At 31.9% G+C, this 22,445-nt stretch overlaps 3 protein-coding genes across 4 annotated transcripts; 1 reads left to right on the forward strand and 2 right to left on the reverse strand.

The window, feature by feature from the left end:
* The first annotated feature begins 11,749 nt into the window (after window positions 1-11,749).
* On the forward strand, window positions 11,750-13,526 carry LOC107491957 (probable WRKY transcription factor 30). The gene is made up of 3 exons (XM_016112901.3): window positions 11,750-12,167; window positions 12,250-12,378; window positions 12,480-13,526. The coding sequence occupies exons 1-3, from the start codon at window positions 11,869-11,871 to the stop codon at window positions 13,138-13,140; spliced, it is 1,089 nt and encodes a 362-aa protein (XP_015968387.1). The 5' UTR covers window positions 11,750-11,868; the 3' UTR covers window positions 13,141-13,526.
* Window positions 13,527-17,327: 3,801 nt separating this feature from the next.
* LOC107491958 (putative anthocyanidin reductase) lies at window positions 17,328-19,345 on the reverse strand. Its single transcript, XM_016112902.3, has 4 exons — window positions 19,107-19,345; window positions 18,637-19,025; window positions 18,011-18,396; window positions 17,328-17,923 (listed from the first exon to the last, which is right to left on the reverse strand). The coding sequence occupies exons 1-4, from the start codon at window positions 19,228-19,230 to the stop codon at window positions 17,788-17,790; spliced, it is 1,035 nt and encodes a 344-aa protein (XP_015968388.1). The 5' UTR covers window positions 19,231-19,345; the 3' UTR covers window positions 17,328-17,787.
* A 421-nt stretch (window positions 19,346-19,766) lies between these two features.
* Window positions 19,767-21,945, reverse strand: LOC107491959 (putative anthocyanidin reductase). Of its 2 annotated transcripts, none has more exons than XM_016112904.3 (4): window positions 21,746-21,945; window positions 21,486-21,649; window positions 20,232-20,821; window positions 19,767-20,032 (listed from the first exon to the last, which is right to left on the reverse strand). In XM_016112904.3, exons 1-4 carry the CDS (start codon window positions 21,861-21,863, stop codon window positions 19,897-19,899), a joined length of 1,008 nt encoding a protein of 335 aa, XP_015968390.1. In that variant the 5' UTR covers window positions 21,864-21,945; the 3' UTR covers window positions 19,767-19,896. The 2 variants fall into 2 exon arrangements, with proteins under 2 accessions (XP_015968390.1, XP_052118675.1); XM_052262715.1 differs by having other exon boundaries at window positions 20,232-20,824.
* Between the last annotated feature and the right edge of the window lie 500 nt (window positions 21,946-22,445).

Genomic DNA, 22,445 nt, shown 5'->3' on the forward strand with positions numbered 1-22,445 from the left:
TGGGATAAAGTATGTTGTTAGATTTTTAGACTAAAAAAATTAGACTAAAAAAATTTAGTTAATGGCTGAATAATGGTCAAAACAAATAAATTCTGATGATCGACTAGCATTTCTCATTCTTAAAACCTATTATTATTATTTAATCACTGTAAAAACAATAAAGGAAAGAAAAATAATCTTATTATTATCCTACAAGAAAAACGTTAAACACCGTCGGATTTATCGGCATATTTAACGGCAAATTTAGCAATAAATTTGTTGAGTAAACAAGTTACTATCGGATTCAATTTTTTGATAGTAAATTCTCCAGTAATATTTAGAGGAAAGAAAAATTGATGCGATCATTACCGTCAGAATTACCGGCGGATAGCTCAATTTAATAGAATGTTGTATTTTCGTCACGTGTAATGTATTACTGTCGAATATATCCGCCGGTAAATTCGACAGTAAATTTGTCTTAAATTGGAATAGTGCACCTTCTCCCCTCATTTCGAAAGACCATCTCTCTCTCTCTCTCTCTCTCTCTCTCTCCCAAACCACCTCCGACAACCCCTTTGCTAGCGCCGACACCACCAACAGTCTCTAAAGACTGCATGGACTTCTTGCATCGCGTTGGTCATTTTGTCGCCACCATTTTCATCGCTCCTGCCACTGCTGCCTCTGCTTCTTGTGTTGTCGGAGCTCCCTCCTTCTTCCCTCCAGGAAAGTTGTCTTCCTCCCTCTCCCTATTATTTTTTTTTGCAATTTATTAAAAAAATCCTAGTGCAACCTGCTGATTGGTCACTGCCACCATCACTGTACCGTCTGTGCTGCTACTATGCCAGAAATGTCCTCTGCACTACCACTGTCTCTGGGTAACTTATTCATTAGCTAGTTTAGAGTAGTTAAGCCCTAAACCCTAATTTTATTGAGTGTGGTTGAACCTGAACCTGAACCCGAACCCTAATTTATTGCACAAGTAGTTGTTTTGAAATTTTATTACTCTGTTGGTCCCTATAGTTTTGCTAAATTTTCAATTAGGTCCCTACACCTTTTTTGCTTTCAATTGGGTCATTGAACCAATTTTTTTTTCAATTAAGTCCCTATCATGAGTAAAATATTTAGTTTAACAGAATATTCCATTCCCAAATTGAATATATCCTAATTGTCACTCCCCTTCTATTTTGTAATGACAATAATAGCCTTCTTATTTTTTGTTGTCACACTTAGACAAAAATTCCTCCTCTTCCCTTCCCTCTCTGGTTCATCATTTCGTTGAGTACACCATAGTCAGCCGAGCTCAACTCCACTCGTGGAATATTGGTAGACAGTGTCGCTTCTCCGTTGTCACCACCACTGTTGAAGGTGTTTCTATTACTTCTAAATAAGATAATGTTTATCCTTCTCATTCACTGAAATATTTTTCTTATTTTATACATGTGTGGTTTTGATGGGTTATTTGTTGGAGCTTTTTTATTTTTGAAAATGCTTGAATAGGGTTCTATGTTATTTCTTGGAGATTTATGTAGTTTCATTTTTTTGTTTATTCATGTAATTATGGGAGATTCAGACTTTACCATTGAGGTCCACCACGGGAGAAATTTTGTTGATAACAGACATAGGTTAGAGTATTTAGGTAGAATGATTGTAGATGATTTGTATTTTGATGTTGATGAATGGTCTTTGCAAGACATTGTGAGCAAGCTAAAGAAACTATGGTATAAGGGGTACTCCAGGTTATGGTATAAAGAACTAGGGATGGATTTGAACTCAAGTCTTAGAGAGATGAAGTCTGATGGGGATGCGATGAGAATGGCTAGGTCGTTGGTGTCTAGTTCTGTGAAGCATTGTAAGGTGTATGTTGTTGATGCAGTCAAAGAAGGTAAAAGAATTGAAATTACTTCTAGTGATATTGATTATGTGCCAGTGGAAGGTGAGGACAATTGCAGCGGGTTGTTAAAGGTTGAAATGGATGCTGAGTTACAGCCTTCTACTGAGGAAGAGGCATTTGATGATAGTGCTGACGATGGGGATCACGAGGATCACTTTTAGTTTGAGGTGGAGGATAATGATCCACAATCAAATGCTTTCGGGGGATTCAATGGGCCATTGAATGAAGAGGTTCCTGCAGCTAGGGTTGCTCAAGGTGATGGAGGTTTAGGGGAGGTTGATAAGAAAATTGAGGACATTTTTTATGGATACAAAACTGAGAAGATAGATAGTTATGAGGAAGATTCTGATGACATGATAAAGAATAAGAGGTTTCCAAGATACAACGAGGTGGAGATGAGTAGAGAGTACGAATTTTAGGTGGGATTAAAATTTAAATCACTAAATCAGTTTAAAGATGCTATTAAAAAACATGTCCTATTAAATGGCAAGGACACCAGCTTTAAGAAAAATAACAAGGTGAGGTGTAGAGTTGTTTGCAATGGAAGAAAGTCAAAGTGCAAGTGGATCTGTTTTGCAAGTAAAGTTGGAGGTTCTGACTATTTTAGGATCAAGACATTGCATGAAAAGCATACCTGTGGAAGGAATTACAATGGCAGGCTTGCCTCAAGCAATTGGATATCAAATAAGATTGCCAACAACATTAGCCAAGAGGAGGAAATGAAGCTTGCGATAGTTATCCAGACCATTCAAAACAAATATATGGCAAACATCAGTGTTGACAATGCAAGGCTTGTTGGGCAAGGAGAAAGGCAAGCGAAGAGGTGCATGAGAGGGCAATCCTGTAATATGCCAACCTTGGGGATTACTGTGCAGAGATATTTAGGGCAAACCAATGGTCTAGCTTGCAAATAATCGTTGATAGGCCTTCTCTTACACATCAGCCAAGATTTCTGAGAATGTACATGTGCTTTGATACAGTAAGCAAGACTTCTTGGTAGGTTGCAGACCTATTATTGGAGTGGATGGTTGTCACTTGAAGGATGACCATGGACAACAACTGCTGGTTGTTGTAGGAAGAGATCTAAATGACAACTATTTTTGAATTATTGTGGTTGTAGTAGAGGAAGAGACCAAGGACAGTTGGGGATGGTTCTTGGATTTGTTGTCGAATGACATTGGAAAATCAAGAAAGTGGGTGTTTATTTCAGACCAACAAAAGGTATAATCCTTTGAAATGATTAATTTGAATGCTTAAATGATTAATTTATAATGATATTTTGCTGTCTTTGGTGTTCAAAAAACTTTATTCAGGGGCCGATGCAAGTGTTTCAAGAAATGTTGCCAATATTGGAGCATAGACTTTGCTTGATGCACTTACATGCTAACTGTAAGAAGGCTTATGGGGTGGAATTGGTTTGAGGAATCTTATTCTATCTATTGCCAAAGCTACGTATGTGAAAGAATGGGAGAGAAGGATGAATCAATTGAAGAATATCAACAGAGAGTGCTATGACAAGCTAGTAGCTCTGGATACAAAATTATGGACAAAGAGTCACTTCACATTTCTGGCCAAAAGTGACATATTAATGAACAACATCTCAGAGGCATTTAATGAAAGAATTCTAGAAGCAAGAGACAAGCCAATCCTCACCATGTTTGAATGGATTAGGCGCTACTCGATATCCAGATTTGCTGAGGAAAAAAAAAGAAGGCAGAGAGGTATGAGAGTTCAGTTTTACCAAAACTCTAGAAAAGGTTAGATGTAATTATTGTTAGAGCTACAGAGTGGCAAGTTAGGTGGGCAAGAGACCTAAAGTTTGAAGTTCACCATACGAATAGGATGATAATGGAGAGATTTGTTGTGGATTTGCTGGCTGGAAGTTGTAGTTGTAGATTTTGAGGATTGTGTAGTGCAATATTTGAGAAATATTTGAGAAAGGTGCTAATCCTAAAGACTATTGCAGTAACTATTATAGCTCAGCATCATATCTTGCCACCTATGGAAAGTAAGTATCACCAATTAATGGAGAGAACATGTAGCCAAATCTTACATTTCTTCGTACGCAAATTTTCGTTTACGTGAGTGTTTCGACTTTTGTTTTAAACTTTTTTTCAAAGGCTTCTCGGTATAAATTCCTTTCAACTATTATTATTATTATTATTATTATTATTATTATTATTATTATTATTATTATTTTTAGAGGTCGTAACACCTTACCACTTCAGTTCTTTTATTTAAGCATAAGACTCTGTGTGGTAGGATGTTATAACAACCGTTGCAAAAAAAAAAATTCTAAAAGCAACGCTTTTAAACTGTTGTCTTTGTGAATAACTGAACTACAACTGCTTAAAGCCGTTGCCTATCCAGTTACGGTTTTAAACCGTTACGTCATGTAAGAGAACAATTCTAAACCGTTGTCTATCTAGTAATAGTTCTAAACCGTTCTTTAAAAATTGTTGTCAAACCGTTGTCTATGCCAATAACTATGCAACGGCTTTTTTAGTTGCCGTTGCCTTAGGTAAAAATTCGTTGTCTATGAGCATTGGCAACGACCGCATATACCACAAGTAAAAAAAAAATGTTGCCAAAGCGTTGCCTAAAATTTTAGAAACGGTTTTCCGATCTATGGCAACGGTTTTTGACCATTGCGAAAACCCTTATTTGTTATAGTGGTCCCACGTCTTTTCTTAGATTGGTCTTTAAGTCCCACGTTCTATAAAGTGCTTCTGGATAAAGTTTTCGTATAATTATTCATTTCGATTTTTTGAGATCATCAACTCAACTCCTGCTATAATAAGTCGAATCTTTGTGCTACCGCTCTTATGGAACAACTGTTGTGATACTTCGACTTACATTCTCGTAGAACAACTCACATGCTATGATATTTCTGACTTACATATTATCTTTAAGTCAAACGATCATAGTCGAACTATCTACTATTGTCGAATTTTGTGCTAACAAATACATATAAAAAAATCGCCGATACATCAATCCGTGCATTGCGGTTTGAATAAAAATATTCGCTCAATCTCGTGAGATAGGATTTTTTGGTATTTTCATTGAGTTTGAATTCATGTTCATTCTTCATTAGAATCTCAGTTTCTGGCTTTGGGTCTGATACAAAACATATATCTACGCTTTTCCTTTTAATTTAGTTATATGTATATGATGAACGGATTTTTGACGGTTTAGAATTTCACTAATGAAATCTCGTTGTAAAGTATAGTTTCTAAACCAAACAATAACCCTTTCATACAAAAAGTTGTTTGTCACTAGTACAAACCCCTAAAATTTATAAACCGAAGTATTGGACCTCGGGTCGTTCTCCCTAGGAATTGTAATGAAATGTCTTGTTATTGGTTGTGAGTTATATTTGGGGTTTTTAAGATTTTAGACAAGAAATATAAATGGCAAAGAAAATAAACTAACAACTAGCAAAGCTCTTGGCAAGATATGAGAACTAGAAGTCCTATCCTAGTTATCCTCCTCAATTGTGATGACAAATTGTCTATTGTTCCCACTTAGTTAACCTCTAACCATGGAGGAAAGTCAAGTGGATGAATCAATTTGATTCCTCAAGTCCTAATCAACTCCTAATGGAAAGACTAGCTTTAGAGGCATTCAAATCAATTAGCAACTTCTAATTATCAATCAACAAAGGAATTAGATAACTCAAGAGTCACTAATCACTCTACCTATGGAAGGTACAAAAGAAAAGTATAGTAAATCACAACAAGAATGAATTCTAACAATAATTGAATGCAAAGAATTAACAACAACAATCGAGGAAATCACAATTATCATGAATTACCTCAAATTGTATTATTGAAAGAGGAAATAAAAGAACAACAATCTATCCAAAACAAAATGAAGAATTGCAATTATTAAAGCACATAACTAGAAAGAGGAGGAGGAGAAGATTAAAAATTGGTAAAGGAAAAGTGAATCAAAGCATGAATTAAACCTAGATCTAAGAAGAGAGATTAACCTAAACCTAATCCTAATTCTAGAGAGAAGTAGGAGCTTCTCTCTCTAAAACTAATCCTAATTATGCTATATGCTAGATTGATTCCTTGATGCCTTCCCCTTAATCTTTCATCCTTTTATTCCTTTCTCCTAGCAATTGGCGCCAAAATGGGTTCAGAAACCCTCTCAAATCGCCAGGCACGTGTTGCTTTAATGAAGTCATGTGCGGTCACCGACGCGTGCGCGCACGGTACGCGTGCGCGTCCCTGGTCGATTCTGCAATGTGCGCGCGGGCGCCTTGTGCGCGTGCGTGTGCATGGCTGACTTTGCTTCTTTGATTTTTTATGCTTCTCTCCACTTGTATGCTTCCTTCCTTGCTTCCTTTAATCCATGCCTAGCCTATTTCAACCTGAGATTACTAGCAAACATATTAAGGCATCTTATGGAATCAAAGAGGAACTAGAATTCATCAAAATAAGGTTTAAAAAGCATATTTTTACGCTTAAGCACAAATACGGGAGAGATTACAAAACCATACCAGTTCATAGATTAAATACGAAAAAAGATTATCAAAACACTCTAAATTCAATACAAGATAAACCCTATCATCAGTATATTACTGTCATTGACAAAATATAGTGTCCCTCTTGGCTAAACCTTATGCCTAGCCATATACTACTATGAATTTCTGCATGATCATTAATAAATTCGAGGATAACAACCTCCTCAGTTCGACCGATCTAGTTCTTCGTTCTTACAATTTGTGTGTCAGCGTGGTCGTAGGTTATTAGTTAGCATATCATCGGTTTCAAAGCAGTAGCTACAGAATTCACTAACCAACAACATACAACAATTAGCACACGTGCTATCTAATTGTTCTCTTTTATAACTGGTTACTTTTTTTTTAATATATTTAGGTATAAATTAAAATACATATGTAGTTTAGTTTATTTTTAACATATATTTATATTTTAACATGTATTTTATATTAGTAGTTAATTTTAGTGGTTAATTTTAATGTACACGTAATATAATATTAATATTAATATTAAGGTGAAAACTCACATTATTTTATATATGAAATTAATTGTTAAAAACCATTAAATAATTCAATATATTTAAATAAATTATTATATTAAAATTATTAACTATCAATTTCACATTAAAATAAGTGTACGTGAGTTTTTATCTAATATTAATATTAGTAATTTATATATATTATGACACTAAAAATAGAATTATAAAAATTATCCTTCCATCTTTAATTTATTATGACACAGATGTGTTAGAATATAATTATGATCAATTAATATTATTTAATATATTTAAATATTTATTATAAGAGATTACGTCTTTATTATTATGATTCTCTTAATACTTATAAATACTCTTTTATATTGTATTATTTTACATAACTTAAATAGACAACTTAAATATATTTAACAATATATAAATTTTTTTTTTTCAGTTTAGTTTCTTGTTTCTAACAAGACAAGTGTACCATATATGATATATAGTGGGAGTTTTCCCTAGATTCGCAATTGAAAATTCAAAGAAACACGTTAGTAGTTAAGGTGTTAAGGAGTAAGGACAAAGGACACGGCATTTGAACCCTTTGTTTACTGCTGTCTCCTTTTTCAACATTATCTTAGAATTGGGACCACTGCTTACTCGTTTGGTTAGCCTCTCTAAAATATTAGGGTAACTGATTATTTAACGGCTTCTAAAGTTTCTAGATTCCTTTCTTTTATTTCCCTAACCGTACAAATATTTTCAAAGAACAAGCGAAATCATGAAGCCAAACGCGTAAATATAGATTCAGAGAGAGTCGCGATCACCTTTCACAGGAATAACCTCGCAATTTCATGGAAATTTTGTGGCCCTTTCCTTTTCTCATTTCTTTTTCGTATTTGTTATTATTATTAATCAATATATACGTACATTTTCTGGCTGCACCAATATTAATCACAAATATAAGGTATTAATATACTATCTGTTAATTTATTATCAATAATAATTAATTATTATATTTTAAACACATATATAAAAAGACACATTCAAAAAATATATCTATAAAAATATTTTTATTAAACACAGTCATAAAAAGATATTTTTATTAGACACATCTACAAAAACACTTCTATTAAATACAATTATAAATAAAAATTGGTAGAAGTTAGCAGATATGTTGTTAGTAACGTAACAGAATTGTATTATGTTTGGCCTATATATATTCGGAAAAGCCTTCATGTTTTATTTTTACCAGATATAATGGATTTGTGAAAGTTTTAATCTTTTGACAAATATTTAATTAATTGAAAAATGATTTGGGCCCTTCATTCTTAAGTTTTTTAAAAAACGAAATTTTTATTTGTTTATGTTTATAAAAATAATATATATTTTAATTTTATTTATTTAAATATCAAAAAGATAACTAGATGATGAATTATGATTCTCAATCATTACTCTTCTTAATTCTTACATATTTTTGGTTAAAAATATAATTAGAAAAAGTATGGAAGAACAACGTTTTTTTTAATAATGTAAAGAATAAGTTAAAAAAAGTTAATTTTAATTTTAAAAATCAAATTTTGAATTAATTAGATATAATTTTGTTAGGATTTCCATTAATTCAAGTAAAAAGTAATTGTAAATTCACAAAGGGTTTCTTTTCTTGGGCACAATAATAAGTGCATCCCAATTTCTCACCCAATAATCTTAAACTCTTCCCAATTTATTTTTTCTACCATAGTTGTGGATTGATGCAGTTCCAATTATGCTAAAACCTAAAAGTGCACTACTCTTTAAGGATGTAGTCATGCTTAAGAAGAAGATTAGCTTTTATTGAAAAAATATTAAAATGTATAGCAACAATGAATGTAAAGAAATAATAAGCTTAAGCCTTTTTTTATATTCTTGAACATAATGTTAAGACATTAGAAAATCCTAAAATTGAATCCCCACTGACCTTTATAGAATGTGATATTGTGATTCCAATTATAAGCCCGTGTGTTCACTCATATATATATAGTTTTATTAATTAAATTTAATTAAATTAGTCTAATTTCAATAAAAATTAGTTATAAATAATATTATTCTAAATTTTATTATTTAATTTAATTAAATTTAATTTATAAAAAAATTTAAATGTGTGTAGTATTCAGGGCTCAGCAATCATTAAGACAAAAACGCGGTATTAGAATACGCTAGAACATGACCAAAAAAAAAAAATAAAATACTCTGGCAGGAAAACTTCAACGACGAATGAATCTCGGTCCTATTCACCTAATTAATTGCCTTGTGGTGTCCCATTTGCATTTTCAACCCCATATATATAAAATAAGGTTTAATTCTACCACTGCTACTTACATTATTCAAGAATAAATAAATGGGCAAATTATCTGAATACATTGAATTAATTTAAAATTTATTTAATTATAACTTTTTAAAATAACAGATATATTTATAAATTTTTAAGTTTATGTAAACTGCTACAAAGTATCACAATTTTTAACTTGTACGTCTACAGGATAGTGGGGTGAAAAAATTATAAAGCAAAAATAGTTAGAAAGTCTAGCGATTTTTGAAAAATATGTATCATGTATAAATCAATATAGCAATTTATGAAAAAATAATAGGTAGCATAATTTCTTACAATGCACCTGTAGCGGATTAAAATTTAAAATTGTACATATTTTTTAATAAATAAAAATTTAAAAATTTTTATTATTATTCAATAAAATTTATCTATTTTTTTACACGACTATGTCCGATTGATTATAGTTATAAATTTCTTTTATTTCACAGAATATAAAAGTTAAATTCTTTTTTTAAACACTCTCAAAAGATAATAAAAATAATTTTTTAATATTTTTAAAAAATAATTTTAAATATATTTTTTATACATATTTATTGTTGCTTTTAAAATAAAAATAAAAATTTTAAATTTTATCATAATAATTTTTTATAAGAATAAATTATTTGGATAAACTAAATTTTAAAAATTTTAGAATAACATATTTTTAAAGACCATTTTTAAAAATAAATTAATTTTTTTTAAAACAAACAGTTGAATATTGTACTTTTATTATTGTCTAAAATAAAAGAGTAATGTATTCTCTATTTTTAAGTAAATAAAAATGATTGCTATTGACCTATTATGTTTAAAAAATAGTATCTAATTTGTTAAAAAAATTAAAAATTAATATTTAATTTAAAAATTATAAAAGTAAATAAATTTTAAAAATTTAAAATTGGTTATAAAAAATAAATTAGACAAAATTAGACACCAATTTATAAATACCATATAATTAGCCAAAATAAAAAATCAAAAGAAGATAAAATAATGCATCGCTACGCAAGACTACTTATTTTCGATTCTTAGTTTAATGGTATTTTTGTTTTCTTATTTGATAAATAATTATATTATTATTTCAGCGGTCAAATATTAATTATATTATAACTATCTTTAATTTTGGCAAAAAAAAATATTGATACAGGTCTAACTATTAAATTTCACATTTTTTAAGAATTTTTTTAATAATAGATTAATTTAGATCTTTTTAATCACTCCACCTTAACTTATTTGAGAGATTTGGATAACAATAATGTATACCGAATAGCGGTTTATGCATGAAGTACGGACATTTAGCGTGTCTGCATATCAGAAATATTTCGAACACGACACTCATATTTGACATGTATATTTTGTGTCTAATTTAGTTTTAATAAAAAATAAAAAATTTTCTCCAAATATATTTGGACACACCTAAATACCATCACATGTTAGCGTGTCCAGTCTTATTCTTAACATATATTTTTGAAATGAGTTTAGAAGTAATATATATTATTAATTTTAAAATAAAAAATATTTTAAATACTTTATATAATTAAAAATATTAAAAATAATTAAAAAATAAATTTATATATCAATATCAATAAAATACTAAATATTATTATAATTTATCTAAAAAATACTTTATATTTTATATATATACCGTGTGTTCTGTGTGGTGTTGTGTTCAGTGTCAATGTTCCTGCATCATAGTATGGTACAGATTCTTTAAAAATCGCTACTCCTTCTAACGATTTCTGCTTTACATTTTTTTTTCATATAATCCATACTATTTTATAGCGATTTACGTAGAATTAAAAAATTACAAATATGTCTGTTGTTTTAAAAAATTATAATTGAATAAATTTAAAATTTAATTAATTTATTTATGTTATTTGTAGTTCTTAAGTGGTATCTTTCACAAAAGTAGTTTGATTTACAGTATCAAAATTAACATCATCTGAGCTATCCTGTAAAGTAAATAAAAATGGCACAACGCATGTGCATGTTTATGTTTTAAATATTTACTGTATATCAGTCTGTATCTACCTATGTATAGATCTAAGGCCTTAATAAATGAAGAATTCCGTACACATCCAAGTTAGTAAATAGTGAATTGAAGAACAACAACTAAAGCAAGGGTTTAGAGGAAGGGCGTCACACTCAAGACTCAAGAGTAGTCCCATTGGAACGGATAAGTATCCTGTATCCACATCAACGTAGGCATTACGATGCCAGATTACGTTACCAACATCGTCATTTTGTTTCTGTTTAATCATCACTTTTAGTGAATGAACGAATGAATGAAGTTAATAAAATAAGGGATTTGTTATTGGCAAGTCAGAGATTTCAGTCGATCCCCCTTCGTCGTTGTTGCTGACTCCTTACGTGTGTGCCCTCCCCATTGGCTTTCATTTGAAATGGTCATCACTCTCCTTTTATGCACTACTATTTTCTTATGTTAATGGTCCCACATCGACCACGTTTGTGGAAAACTAAGTGAGGTTGGACAGTCAAAACTATGTTCACACTTCACACTTATTTATATCCCCCTTTTCGCCTCACCTTCGTTAAGCATTAAGCAAGCCCCTTATAACCTTCATCACACTCTCATTTTCTCACAACCTTAATTTTAGGTGCATCAAAAAGTGTTAAGTGTTATTCCATTGCATCTTTTGAACACAACATTAGCATAATGGAATATGCTGAGAATGGGGAACATGGTCTCATCAATGAACTCATCCAAGGGAAGGAGCTAGCAAAGCAGCTATGCAATCTCCTCTCTTCTTCTTCTTCTTCTTCATCCAAAGAAATCTTAATTGACAAGATACTTTCCACCTATGAGAAAGCCCTCACCATGCTCAACTCTGACTCCACCATTCCCAATCTCATTAATTCCCATTCTTCTTCTTCTTCTATAAATGGGAGCCCTTCAAGGAGTGACCTCATTGATAATGATGAAGAATTCAAGGACAAACCCCCCCTCAAGAAGAGGTAACTAATCTCAACAAGTTACTTTTTGAGTTTCCTAGATTGATTGAATTGAATTAGAGTCTGATTCCACCTCCAATTACAGGAAGACTATGCCCAAATGGACAGAGAAAGTGAAAGTATGTTCAAAAACAGGACTTGAGGGATCTTTGGATGATGGGTATAGCTGGAGAAAATATGGACAAAAGGATATTCTTGGAGCCAAGTTCCCAAGGTTAGAATCTTCACAATTCTTCTTTCTTTTCTCTTATTTGTTTCCTTGACCATTCCATTGTGAATTCCCCAAAATCTGAAACCATTCATTTTGCATTGCAGAGGATATTACAGATGCACATACAGAAATGTACAAGGGTGCCTTGCAACAAAACAAGTTCAAAGATCAGATGAAGACCCAACAATGATTGAGGTAAACTACAGAGGAAGACACACGTGCACCCAATCTAAGCATTCCAACAAAGCGTTTCCATCAAAAACAATGTTGCCAGTGTTGGAGAAGAACCAATTCCACAAGTTCCAAAACAACCAACCTCAAAAGCAGGAGAAAATGGAACAAACCCAAGAGGAAATTTTCAACTTTGAAGCAAAGCTTGAGTTGGACACTAACACCAACATCACAACCAAGGATGATGATATCTTCCCATGGTTCTGCTACCTTTCTCCTTCAATGGGATCCGAAAACGGTGATAACGACATGTTGTTATCTGATTCCATGTTCTTGGAAAGCTTTTCCCCTGATATAGCATCATTCATATCACCATCAACTTCAGAATCAGACCTTTTCTGTTTATCACCATGCCAATTTGGAAGCAGCAATAATAATGGAATAGTCCAAGCCTCAGAATCTGATATAACTGAGATACTTTCAGCTCCAACCTCAGTAACCAATTCTCCAATCATGGATTTCGATATGCTGCTTGATAAACTGGATTTCGACACCATATTCCCTTCCAACACAACGGAAATTTCCTCTTCATGAAATTTGCATACATAGTTTAGAGTGTAAGAAACAACATAGAGCATGTTTTGGTACAGCTTCTTTTCAAAAGGGAAATACTAATTTCTCTTTTTTTTTTTTCTTTTTCTTTTTTTTTCAAGAGCTATTTCAAAAGCTTTTGATTTTGAATTTTGAAGCTAAAATAAGCTTGTCCAAACATGCACATAGTAACTGTTTTGAGTTTGTAGGAAGACGATGGACAACATAAGTGATGTTGATAAATCAAAGGAAATGAAGCCACCCTGTGATGTTTCCAGTTTAGACAACATTTTCTTTTTCATTTTTATATTGGCAGTGTACTTGTGCATTTTTCTCACTTCCCTTGTAATTTGGTTCATGTGTGAAATGGATGGAATTTTTGCCTCAAATACTTTTGCATTTATGATCAACATCTTACCAAGCAAATGCGACCAACATTTGGACAAATGGTAATCATACAACAGTTACATAATTTTATCTCTCTCACAGCTACTAATTCGGTAATCAGTAGATTTACAATGTACTGTTGCATAAATTGAAAAACTATATATTATCCACAACTAAATAACAAAACTAAATTATCCTCTAGTTTTTATCTTTTAGAGTGTGTCTAGATGGGATAATTAAAGGAGAAAAAATAATTTGAGAGAATATTTTCAATTTTTAATAGCAAAATAAGATGCTTATATAGGTTTTAGGAAAATTTTCAAGGTTCAAGAGATTTTAACAGAAATTTATTTATTAAGAATGAGGAATTTTTTTTGTTTTCACACGGCATTTTTTAAGTCCAACATGTTAATGATTAATTTGTTACGAATTTAAATTTCATTTAAAGTCTATCGTTGTCTAATGGGTTATTGCATACATAAGACATGATTTGAACTTTTGACACTTTGTTAACGAACGAGTGAGTTAACCATTCAACCAACTTAAGTTGGATAAGAATAAGAAATCTAAAATCCCAAAAGACAGGTAGATTGGATCCTTTCAACTTTTTTCTCATTTGAGAAGATAAGTGTGATTTCTCACCGTATATTTTATAAGTAAAACAAAAAAATATAAAAAAAATTAAAAATAAAGGATTAAAATTCATATTTTACATTCTCAAATTAAAAAAAAATGAAGGATCTATTCCAAAAAACAATAATTTAAATTTTTTCCTTTTTCTCTCTCTCCTTCAAAATGTATTTAATGCATTAACACTTTAAAAATAGAAGTAATAAATAATAAAATCAATTATATATTTTATGAATAAAATAAGTGAGTTCTTTAGGGAGTTATGTACTACCAAACTTAGCGTTAATGATCTCACAATCATGGACAGGAACATTTCCATTATCCTTTTTTGACGTTATGGAATACTTAACAGTCTACTTACTATTAAAAGCACTACTATGTGGGCCGGTATAATTTCGATAGATGTACCCATTTGAGAGGATGATTGGTTCATTCAAGCGCATCATGAAAAATAGAACTCGGATTGAGGACAGCATATGTGAAGCATTCCTAGCTAAGGAAACATCCACATTTCGCTTATTCTATTTTTATCCTCATGTTGACTCACGTAGAACAAGGATTGTAAGGAACGATGAGAGGGGAGAATCATCTTCAAGTGGAATAACATACCCAATCTTTGCCCCAAAAGGAGCTACAATGGGTGCGGACAGTGACTACTAATTAGAGCAGAAAGAAATTGGTGTTACACATCTGCATGTGTTGCTTAACTGTGACCAAATTTTATCGTACATTATGTGAGTCTATTAAGTTCTCATAAATATTACAATCAGTAACATTCTAACTTCTTTATCCTATTCTATCATATAGGTTATTCCAAGAGACAAATTCTAATACCTTATTGAACAACTTTTCACATTAGTTTAGAGAATACGCCAGCATGCATCTACGTGACACAACAGATGTGAAACTAGTTACACTTAGTTGGGGTCCAATGAATAGATATCGGTTCCATACCTTACAGTGGTCGACAGAGAAGAAAATCGATAACACTGGAGTTTGGGTTCGTGGGGATTCAGGTGGGAGTTACTCTGATTAGTTTGGTGTGTTGCACAATATAATTGAGTTAGAGTATTTCTGTCGCACTATGTACAAGGTGTGCGTATTTAAATGTGAATAATATGATCCAAGTTCGCGACAAGGAATACGAAAGTACAAGGATTATGATATCACTGAAGTTAATGTAACTAAGAAATATAAGAACTACGATCCTTTTATTCTACCTCAAAATGTACAACATGTATACTTTTTGCCTTATCCGGGTTCATGAAAGTCTAGTTGGGTGGTTGTGGTTAAGACTAAGCCAAGATACCGCATCGAGTCTGATGATAAAACAGAGGATCAGGAACCTTACCTGATTGATGACCCAACCCCTTCAAAAATGGTGGTTGATACCACTGAGCCAATTATCCTTAGCTATGCTATTACAGATGATGATATCATTGACCTTAGATTACAGGATGACGCACTACCACAACAGGACAATGATCTTGAAGAAGAAGACGGGGTCAACGTGGACGAAGAAAAGGAAGACGAGTTTAATGATCAGGAAACTAACTCGGAAGAGGATACTGAATCAGAGGAAGAAGATGATGAATCTAAATAGGGTTAATGTAAATATAGTTCTATGATATGTATATTATTTTCCAAATATTAAGAAGAACGTATTGTAATTAACATTGTTTCGGATATATCAATTACCATTATATCATTCCATATTTTTATGTTGTTTGTTTGATATTTTACTTCAAGTTTAAAGCACTGCTTCAATTATGTTTGTCATCAGCTTACTACTTTAAATGGACGGAAAATAATTATTTAAAAAAAAATAAAAATTTATTTCCGCCGGCATTACCATCGGTAAAAGCCAACAGATTTTCTTTAAAAAAAGCTCCAAAAAACATTCCATCGGAATTACCGTCAGATTAATCCGACGGTAAAGTGACACAAAAATGTGCAACATGGCGCCATTATTGTCAGATTAATCGACAGTAACTTTCTACATATTTCGTCATCCTACCCACTATATTCTGCCACTAATTTCGATGAAAATTAGCGTCGGACTAGAAAAATCTGATGGTAAGTATTTTTCGGCAAGGTTTATACCATCGCATGACTTCCATCGATAAATCCGATTGTATCTGGCAACTTTGTTGTAGTGATTAGTCGCTAATAAAATTTATTTTTTCGCCTCTACTTACCGTCTAATTTAGTTACGGAATAATTCCAACGATAACTTATTTGAGGGTCGAATTTCACTCGTAACCGTCGGAAAATACATCGCTAAATCTGCCAATAACGTCCGTCGCTAAATCCGCCGGTAATATCCATCACTAAATTCGACGGTATTCGACGCATTTTTTATAGTGTAAGCTATGATTACTTTAGAAAAAATTTTATTCTCCTTCTTTAAAAGATACTAAAATCATATTCCCTTTTCTTTTATCAGTAAAATGTACACTTTTTTACCTTGTAACTTTTAGAAAATTTATTCTTTAATCCATTTCAGAATTTTTCTGTTAACTTTAACGTTAATTTTTTTTCTTTTAAATTGTGTTTTTCAAAATTATCTTTTAACAAAAAATTTTTTTTTGAATCAAATTGTATTTGTCTAAATATTTTTTAACAAATTTTTATTCAAGGATATGTTTGTAAATAATTTTACTTTTTTTTAAAAAGAGGTAAAGTTAACGTTAATTAGCTAGAGTTAAAAAAAAAACTAAATGAGCTAAAAAGAAAATTTTTTAAAAGTTATAGAAGAGATGAGTATATATTTTATAAATAAAAGAAAAATGTGTGTATTTTTTTTACTGACTGAATGGGTATCAGTATCATTTTAAGTTTTCAACATATTTTAGGGGAGAGTAGAATTTTCTGTTGATTTAAATTAAGATTATATTCATTCATTCCATTGATAGAAGGGATTTGAATTTTCTAACGTTTGAATTTTACTTTAGAGAGTAAAGTGTGATCTCTTACCATTGATTTCATAGGTAGGACCAAGAATAAATATAAAAGAGAAACTATTCAAGGGTAGAAGATCACACTTTACTCTCTAAAGTGAAATTCAAACTTTAGAAGATTCAAATCCAATAGAAAGATGCGGCAATTTACTGTATAAACTATAAAGCACAGTAATGAATGCACATTTATTAGGGATTACTCATCATGATGAATTTTGTTAGGAAGTCAATGGAGTATTTGTACAATATGTACAATGGCCAATTTATTTGATCCAATATGAGTTAAAAAATGAACATTCAGGATAAAATACTACTAATTTTTCAAACACAATACACTCATACTATCCAAAATAATCATCCGGGTACCAGAATAATAAACATCTGATATCCTACTGAATCGAACATCCCTATACTCCTATTGTACACATTGTACAGATAGTCCATTAGTTCCTTATACTTTCTCTATCATGATTATCCGTAGACATAAGTTTTTCGACTAGTGATATATGTGAGCTAAACATAGAAAAACCCCATAAAACTGACACATCACACAACCTCAACACCTTGATGCAGATGTTTTTCATTGGCCAACATGATTTCCTTTCCGGGACCAAAAAAATAACTGTTTTTGTTTGCAGCAAAATAGAACGTGTGTACCAAATCAAAGATAGGTTTAGAGATAACCAATCCTTCTACCACATTCAATGGTATCATCCAGAATCATTTTGGTGTCATATTTGTAGACGAATCCCTTCTCACACAGCTTTGTTGAACCCCACTTTACATCCACCTTCTTCCCCTCCAAGTATCTGTAATGTAATCTCAACTTAGATTACTTTCAATTAATCAAGACATAATTGAAATTAATAAGCAAATAATAAGGGTAGGTCACATACTCTTGCTTGACATTGAATTCAGGATAATGTTGAATGTAATAACCAGCAATCTCTGCTATTGAAACATAGGAACTTGCACACAAGAATCTTCCCTTCATTGAGGAATTTTCCATGCACAAGATGTGAGCTTCACATACATCATCAATATGCACTAAAGGGACTTTCCCCAGCAATGATTCTAAAAACTTGAGTGTTTTGTAGGTCTCTGAATTTCCTGTGATCAGTGAAAGACAAAGTGCAATGCTACCAGATGCAAAGGATTGAATGGTGTCCCCACCAATAAGACCACATGGAATTGTTACCACCTCTAATTCACCACAACCGTTTTCATTGTTATTGTAGCTCAACATTTCTTTCTCTGATAGTGTCTTTGAATAAGTGTAGTCCTTCATAGCAACACCAATTACCACAGTCAAATCAAACATATTAGGATAGATTTAAGAGTTTAATTTTAATACGGTGTAAAATATATTTTACATAATCATTCAATCAAATTAGTATTTTTGGATAACTATTTATATAGTTAATGTAAAAAATTTTACTACAGTAACATTACGTAATTAGATATATGTAGGACTGTTTTAAAAAAAATACATCAAAATTAAATTCTAGATTTAATCTCTAACCTTAAGAAAATGGTCATGGTAGACATATGATAAAGAATCATTGAGAGGGGTCCAGCAAGTTTCGTCGATGAAATCCTTGAAAGCAGTTCCATCTTCCTTCAAGGGAGAAGAAGAGACAACAGAAGCTGTGTAGATTAAGCGCTTCACAGTCCCTGATCTGAGACAAGACATGAAGATGGTTTTGGAGCCTGCAAGTGCTGCTTCAACCGTGTTCTTGTACTGAGAAGAACCGGGTTCATGGTTCATGGGAGTAGCCACGTGGAAGACGAACTCGCATCCCTGAATGGCAGGGTCAAAGTCAGCGGGGTTGTAAATATCAGCTTCGAACAAGAAAAGTTTCCCTTGGGAATCTGGAATGTTCTTGAGAATCCCCACCTTGGATTCATTCTCTGCAATAATAATTAAAGTGAAACTCAGAATTCAGAGAGTAGTGCTAAGAAGATTTGTTTGTAATGAGATTAAACAAGTACTGATATCTCTGAGAGTGGCGTGCACGGTGTAACCCTTCTCTAGAAGCTTCTTCACCAGGTAAGAACCAACGTAACCAGTGGCTCCTGTTACGCAAACCTTGCATCTTCTTCCTCTTCTCTCCATCTAAATCTTTGTCTCTTTAACTCACGAATACTTATACAAGTACATACATACAGAAATCGCCAATGGTAATGGTACTTTGTGATTACTAAGTTTTCTAATATTTATAATCTTTCTATATCACCTAAGGAGAAATGTTAAACCATCAGAATTTTATTATTAATAATTCCATAACATATTTTATCTTATATTTTTAAATATTGATGACAAAAGCATTCTTTTTATGTAAATTACCAGGCAGACACTACTACTAAACAAAATTGCAAGACCATGAAAGGCATATATAACAAACAAAAATAGTATTTTTGTAATTTCTATAAGAAAGCGTGACTCGACTGAATTAAATTATTTGGGGACATCCGATATTAGGTGAAAGGTGATACCTTAGAGTTGTTAGTCAGTCAAATCATCTAACGGCTCTCAGGTATCAACTTCACGTGAAGTCGACTGCACCTGAATTTTCACTCCGATATTAAATTGATAATATCTCAATCGGCTTCAAGTGGCTAGCACATAGACGACGTTCCAGAAAACATGAATCAAACGAAAGAACTACCACTTAGTATAATCAAAGATGAAGAATGCATACAAATAGAAAAGGACAGAGATATTTATTTAATATTGCGTATTTTCATATAACACAAATATGAGTGTAAGGTTTAGGGTAGATCAAAGCTGGTCCATCCGTTTTGCGCATTTGATGCAATCATCCAATATCATATTCAGTTCATACTTGTACACAAATCCTTTGTCTTTAAGCTTCCTTGATCCCCATTCAATTTCTCGTTTCTCTCCTTCGAGAAACCTGAATCCAAATGCAAATTATTTTATAAAGAAATACTAATTAATTTTATTCGAATAGCTGAAATCTCATGTCCAGTCGACTTCACGTGAAATTGATATCGAAAGCAGTTAGATGACTTCACGTGAAATCTCAGGTGCAGTCGACTGGGTTGAGTTTCATGTATGTTAGATAATAGATAATAGAAACTTATATTAATTACTTGGTGTTGAAGTGGAATTCCGGATAGTTTTGGAAATAGTAACTTGCAATGTCAGATGAAGAAGCAAAGGAATTTGCAAGCAAGAATCTGCCAGTGATGGATGGGGTTTCTAAGCAGAAGATGTGAGCTTCACAGACATCATCAACATGAACAATTGGAATTTTTCCATTCAAGTCCTCTAAGTATTTCAAAGATTGGTAAAGGAACTCATCATTATTGCCTTTTATTTGAGAGATTAGCATTGACACACTCAAAGGAATTTCACTGAGCAGAGTGTCCCCTCCCACAAGCCCACAAACCAGGCTTACAACTTCCATTGTTCTTCCATTTTCATAACTCAGTAACTGTCTCTCAGCCAGTGTCTTCGCATCGGTGTAGCTCTTATGAAGATTGCTGCCTGGAAATGAAACGTTGAGAGGGGTCCAACAAGATTCGTCCATGGAATGTTTGTAACCACTTCCATCCTCCTTCAGCGGAGAAGCAGCTACAACTGATGCTGTGTAAATCAGCCGTCTAACTGTTCCTGTTTTTATGCACTGCGTAACTATGCTTTTTACCCCTTCTGTTGCAGCTTCAGCTACACCCTGATACTGCTACCACGTACAAATCAAATTACAATCATCACTTCAACGTTACTTTTTAAGATGGTGAAAACTCAAGTGTGCAGTCGACTTCACATGAAGTGGATATTTGAGAGCCGTTAGCTGATTTGACTGATTTGATTAAATTTTCATTTAATAATTCTCAGATATCAACTTCATGTGAAGTCCACTTCAACTAAATTTTCATCTTTTAAGATACATATTCATAAAATATATAAAATATATAAAATGTTGATCTTTTATAAGTCAAGATTCGAACTTTACTCTAGCTGAACGAGTGAACTAATTATTCAACCAATTCAAATTGGTTATTATATTTTGTATATATAATTATGTTTGATTATAATGGACAGAATCATACGAGTTTAATTAGGAAATAAATTTTTATATCCACTAATATCAACTAATTTTTTGAAATTATTTTTTATTTTAAATTAAAAATTTTGAATTCTAATTTTAAATTCTTTAAATAATAAATTCGTTTACTAGTACTTACTCAAATTATAAATAAGAATATTTAAAAGAAAAAAAAAATATGAACATATGTTGGGAATGTAACTAATGAGTCCAATCCATCATTCGCTGTCAATCCCAATCTTTTAATAAGATTACCTAACAACATGTGTGGTTAAATGCATTGATGATGAACTACCTTAGAGTATGGTTGATGTTGGTAGGGAGTAGCAAGGTGAAAGACAAAGTCACAGCCTTGAATTGCAGCCTCAAATTGATCTGGACTGTACAAATCTGCCTCAAATAGCAGCAGCTTTTCTTTTGCCTCTGGAAACCCTCTCAGAATGCCTGTCTTTGCGTCCTCTGCAATATATATGAAATCAACAAATAATAATGGATCTGATATGCCAATAATAAATAAATAAGATTTCATAATAATGATAATCATATCATATATACTTAAGCTTCTAAGGGTTGCGTGGACAGTGTAGCCCTTTTGGAGAAGCTTGTTAACGAGGTAAGAACCAATGAAGCTGCCACCGCCGGTGACGCATACCTTCCACTCCCTCTTCTCCATCTTAGTTATCTATCTTTTTCCTCCTCTTCTCTTACCACCCACTACTGCAGTGTTTTAAAAAGGTCGGAACCATCACTATCTACTTTTTTCAATATTGTGTATAATGAATGTATTATATTTATATCATCGAGACTCATTCACTCAGTCCTTTATTTCTACCATTTTTAGTTTTTTATGCGATGACAATTAATTAATATTACAGTTTTTTAAGGGAGTAAAAATATTTTTTATTTCTAAAATTTTTATAATAATTTAATATCAGTCAATTTCTAATCAATTCTATTTTATCGTATTTTTTTAAATAATAGTCCTTTTTTTTAATTTTACCGTTGCTTATACGTTATCAATATTATCAGACTACCATTTATCATCTCCAACCTCAAATACAAACTTAAAAGTTTAAACTTAATTAAAACGCGCGTGGGTGATAGAATCAAGATGATGGAGTTGGGTGGGGTTGGATGAAGTGGAACATAGGTAGGGACGGAACTAAAATTTTGGTAGAAAATGTGTTAAAAATTAAAATATTATATAATTAATAATTAATATTTTTTAATTAAAAAAAATTAATAAGTACTTATT

Source organism: Arachis duranensis, chromosome 6 (assembly GCF_000817695.3).
Source record: "Arachis duranensis cultivar V14167 chromosome 6, aradu.V14167.gnm2.J7QH, whole genome shotgun sequence".
NCBI classification, from domain to species: domain Eukaryota; kingdom Viridiplantae; phylum Streptophyta; class Magnoliopsida; order Fabales; family Fabaceae; genus Arachis; species Arachis duranensis.

Excerpts from the sequence above, each read along its gene's own strand:
- LOC107491959 (XM_052262715.1), bottom strand. The coding sequence starts at position 21,863 with ATGGAGAAGAGGGAGTGGAAGGTATGCGTCACCGGCGGTGGCAGCTTC. Across the intron at positions 20,825-21,485 it reads AACATCAACCATACTCTAAG|CAGTATCAGGGTGTAGCTGA; the intron begins GTAGTTCATCAT and ends TGTACGTGGTAG. Across the intron at positions 20,033-20,231 it reads GAATTCCACTTCAACACCAA|GTTTCTCGAAGGAGAGAAAC; the intron begins GTAATTAATATA and ends ATTTGGATTCAG.
- LOC107491958 (XM_016112902.3), bottom strand. The coding sequence starts at position 19,230 with ATGGAGAGAAGAGGAAGAAGATGCAAGGTTTGCGTAACAGGAGCCACT. Across the intron at positions 19,026-19,106 it reads CGCCACTCTCAGAGATATCA|AGAATGAATCCAAGGTGGGG; the intron begins GTACTTGTTTAA and ends TTATTATTGCAG. Across the intron at positions 18,397-18,636 it reads ACCATGACCATTTTCTTAAG|GACTACACTTATTCAAAGAC; the intron begins GTTAGAGATTAA and ends GTTGCTATGAAG.
- LOC107491957 (XM_016112901.3), top strand. The coding sequence starts at position 11,869 with ATGGAATATGCTGAGAATGGGGAACATGGTCTCATCAATGAACTCATC. Across the intron at positions 12,168-12,249 it reads AAACCCCCCCTCAAGAAGAG|GAAGACTATGCCCAAATGGA; the intron begins GTAACTAATCTC and ends CTCCAATTACAG. Across the intron at positions 12,379-12,479 it reads CTTGGAGCCAAGTTCCCAAG|AGGATATTACAGATGCACAT; the intron begins GTTAGAATCTTC and ends TTTGCATTGCAG.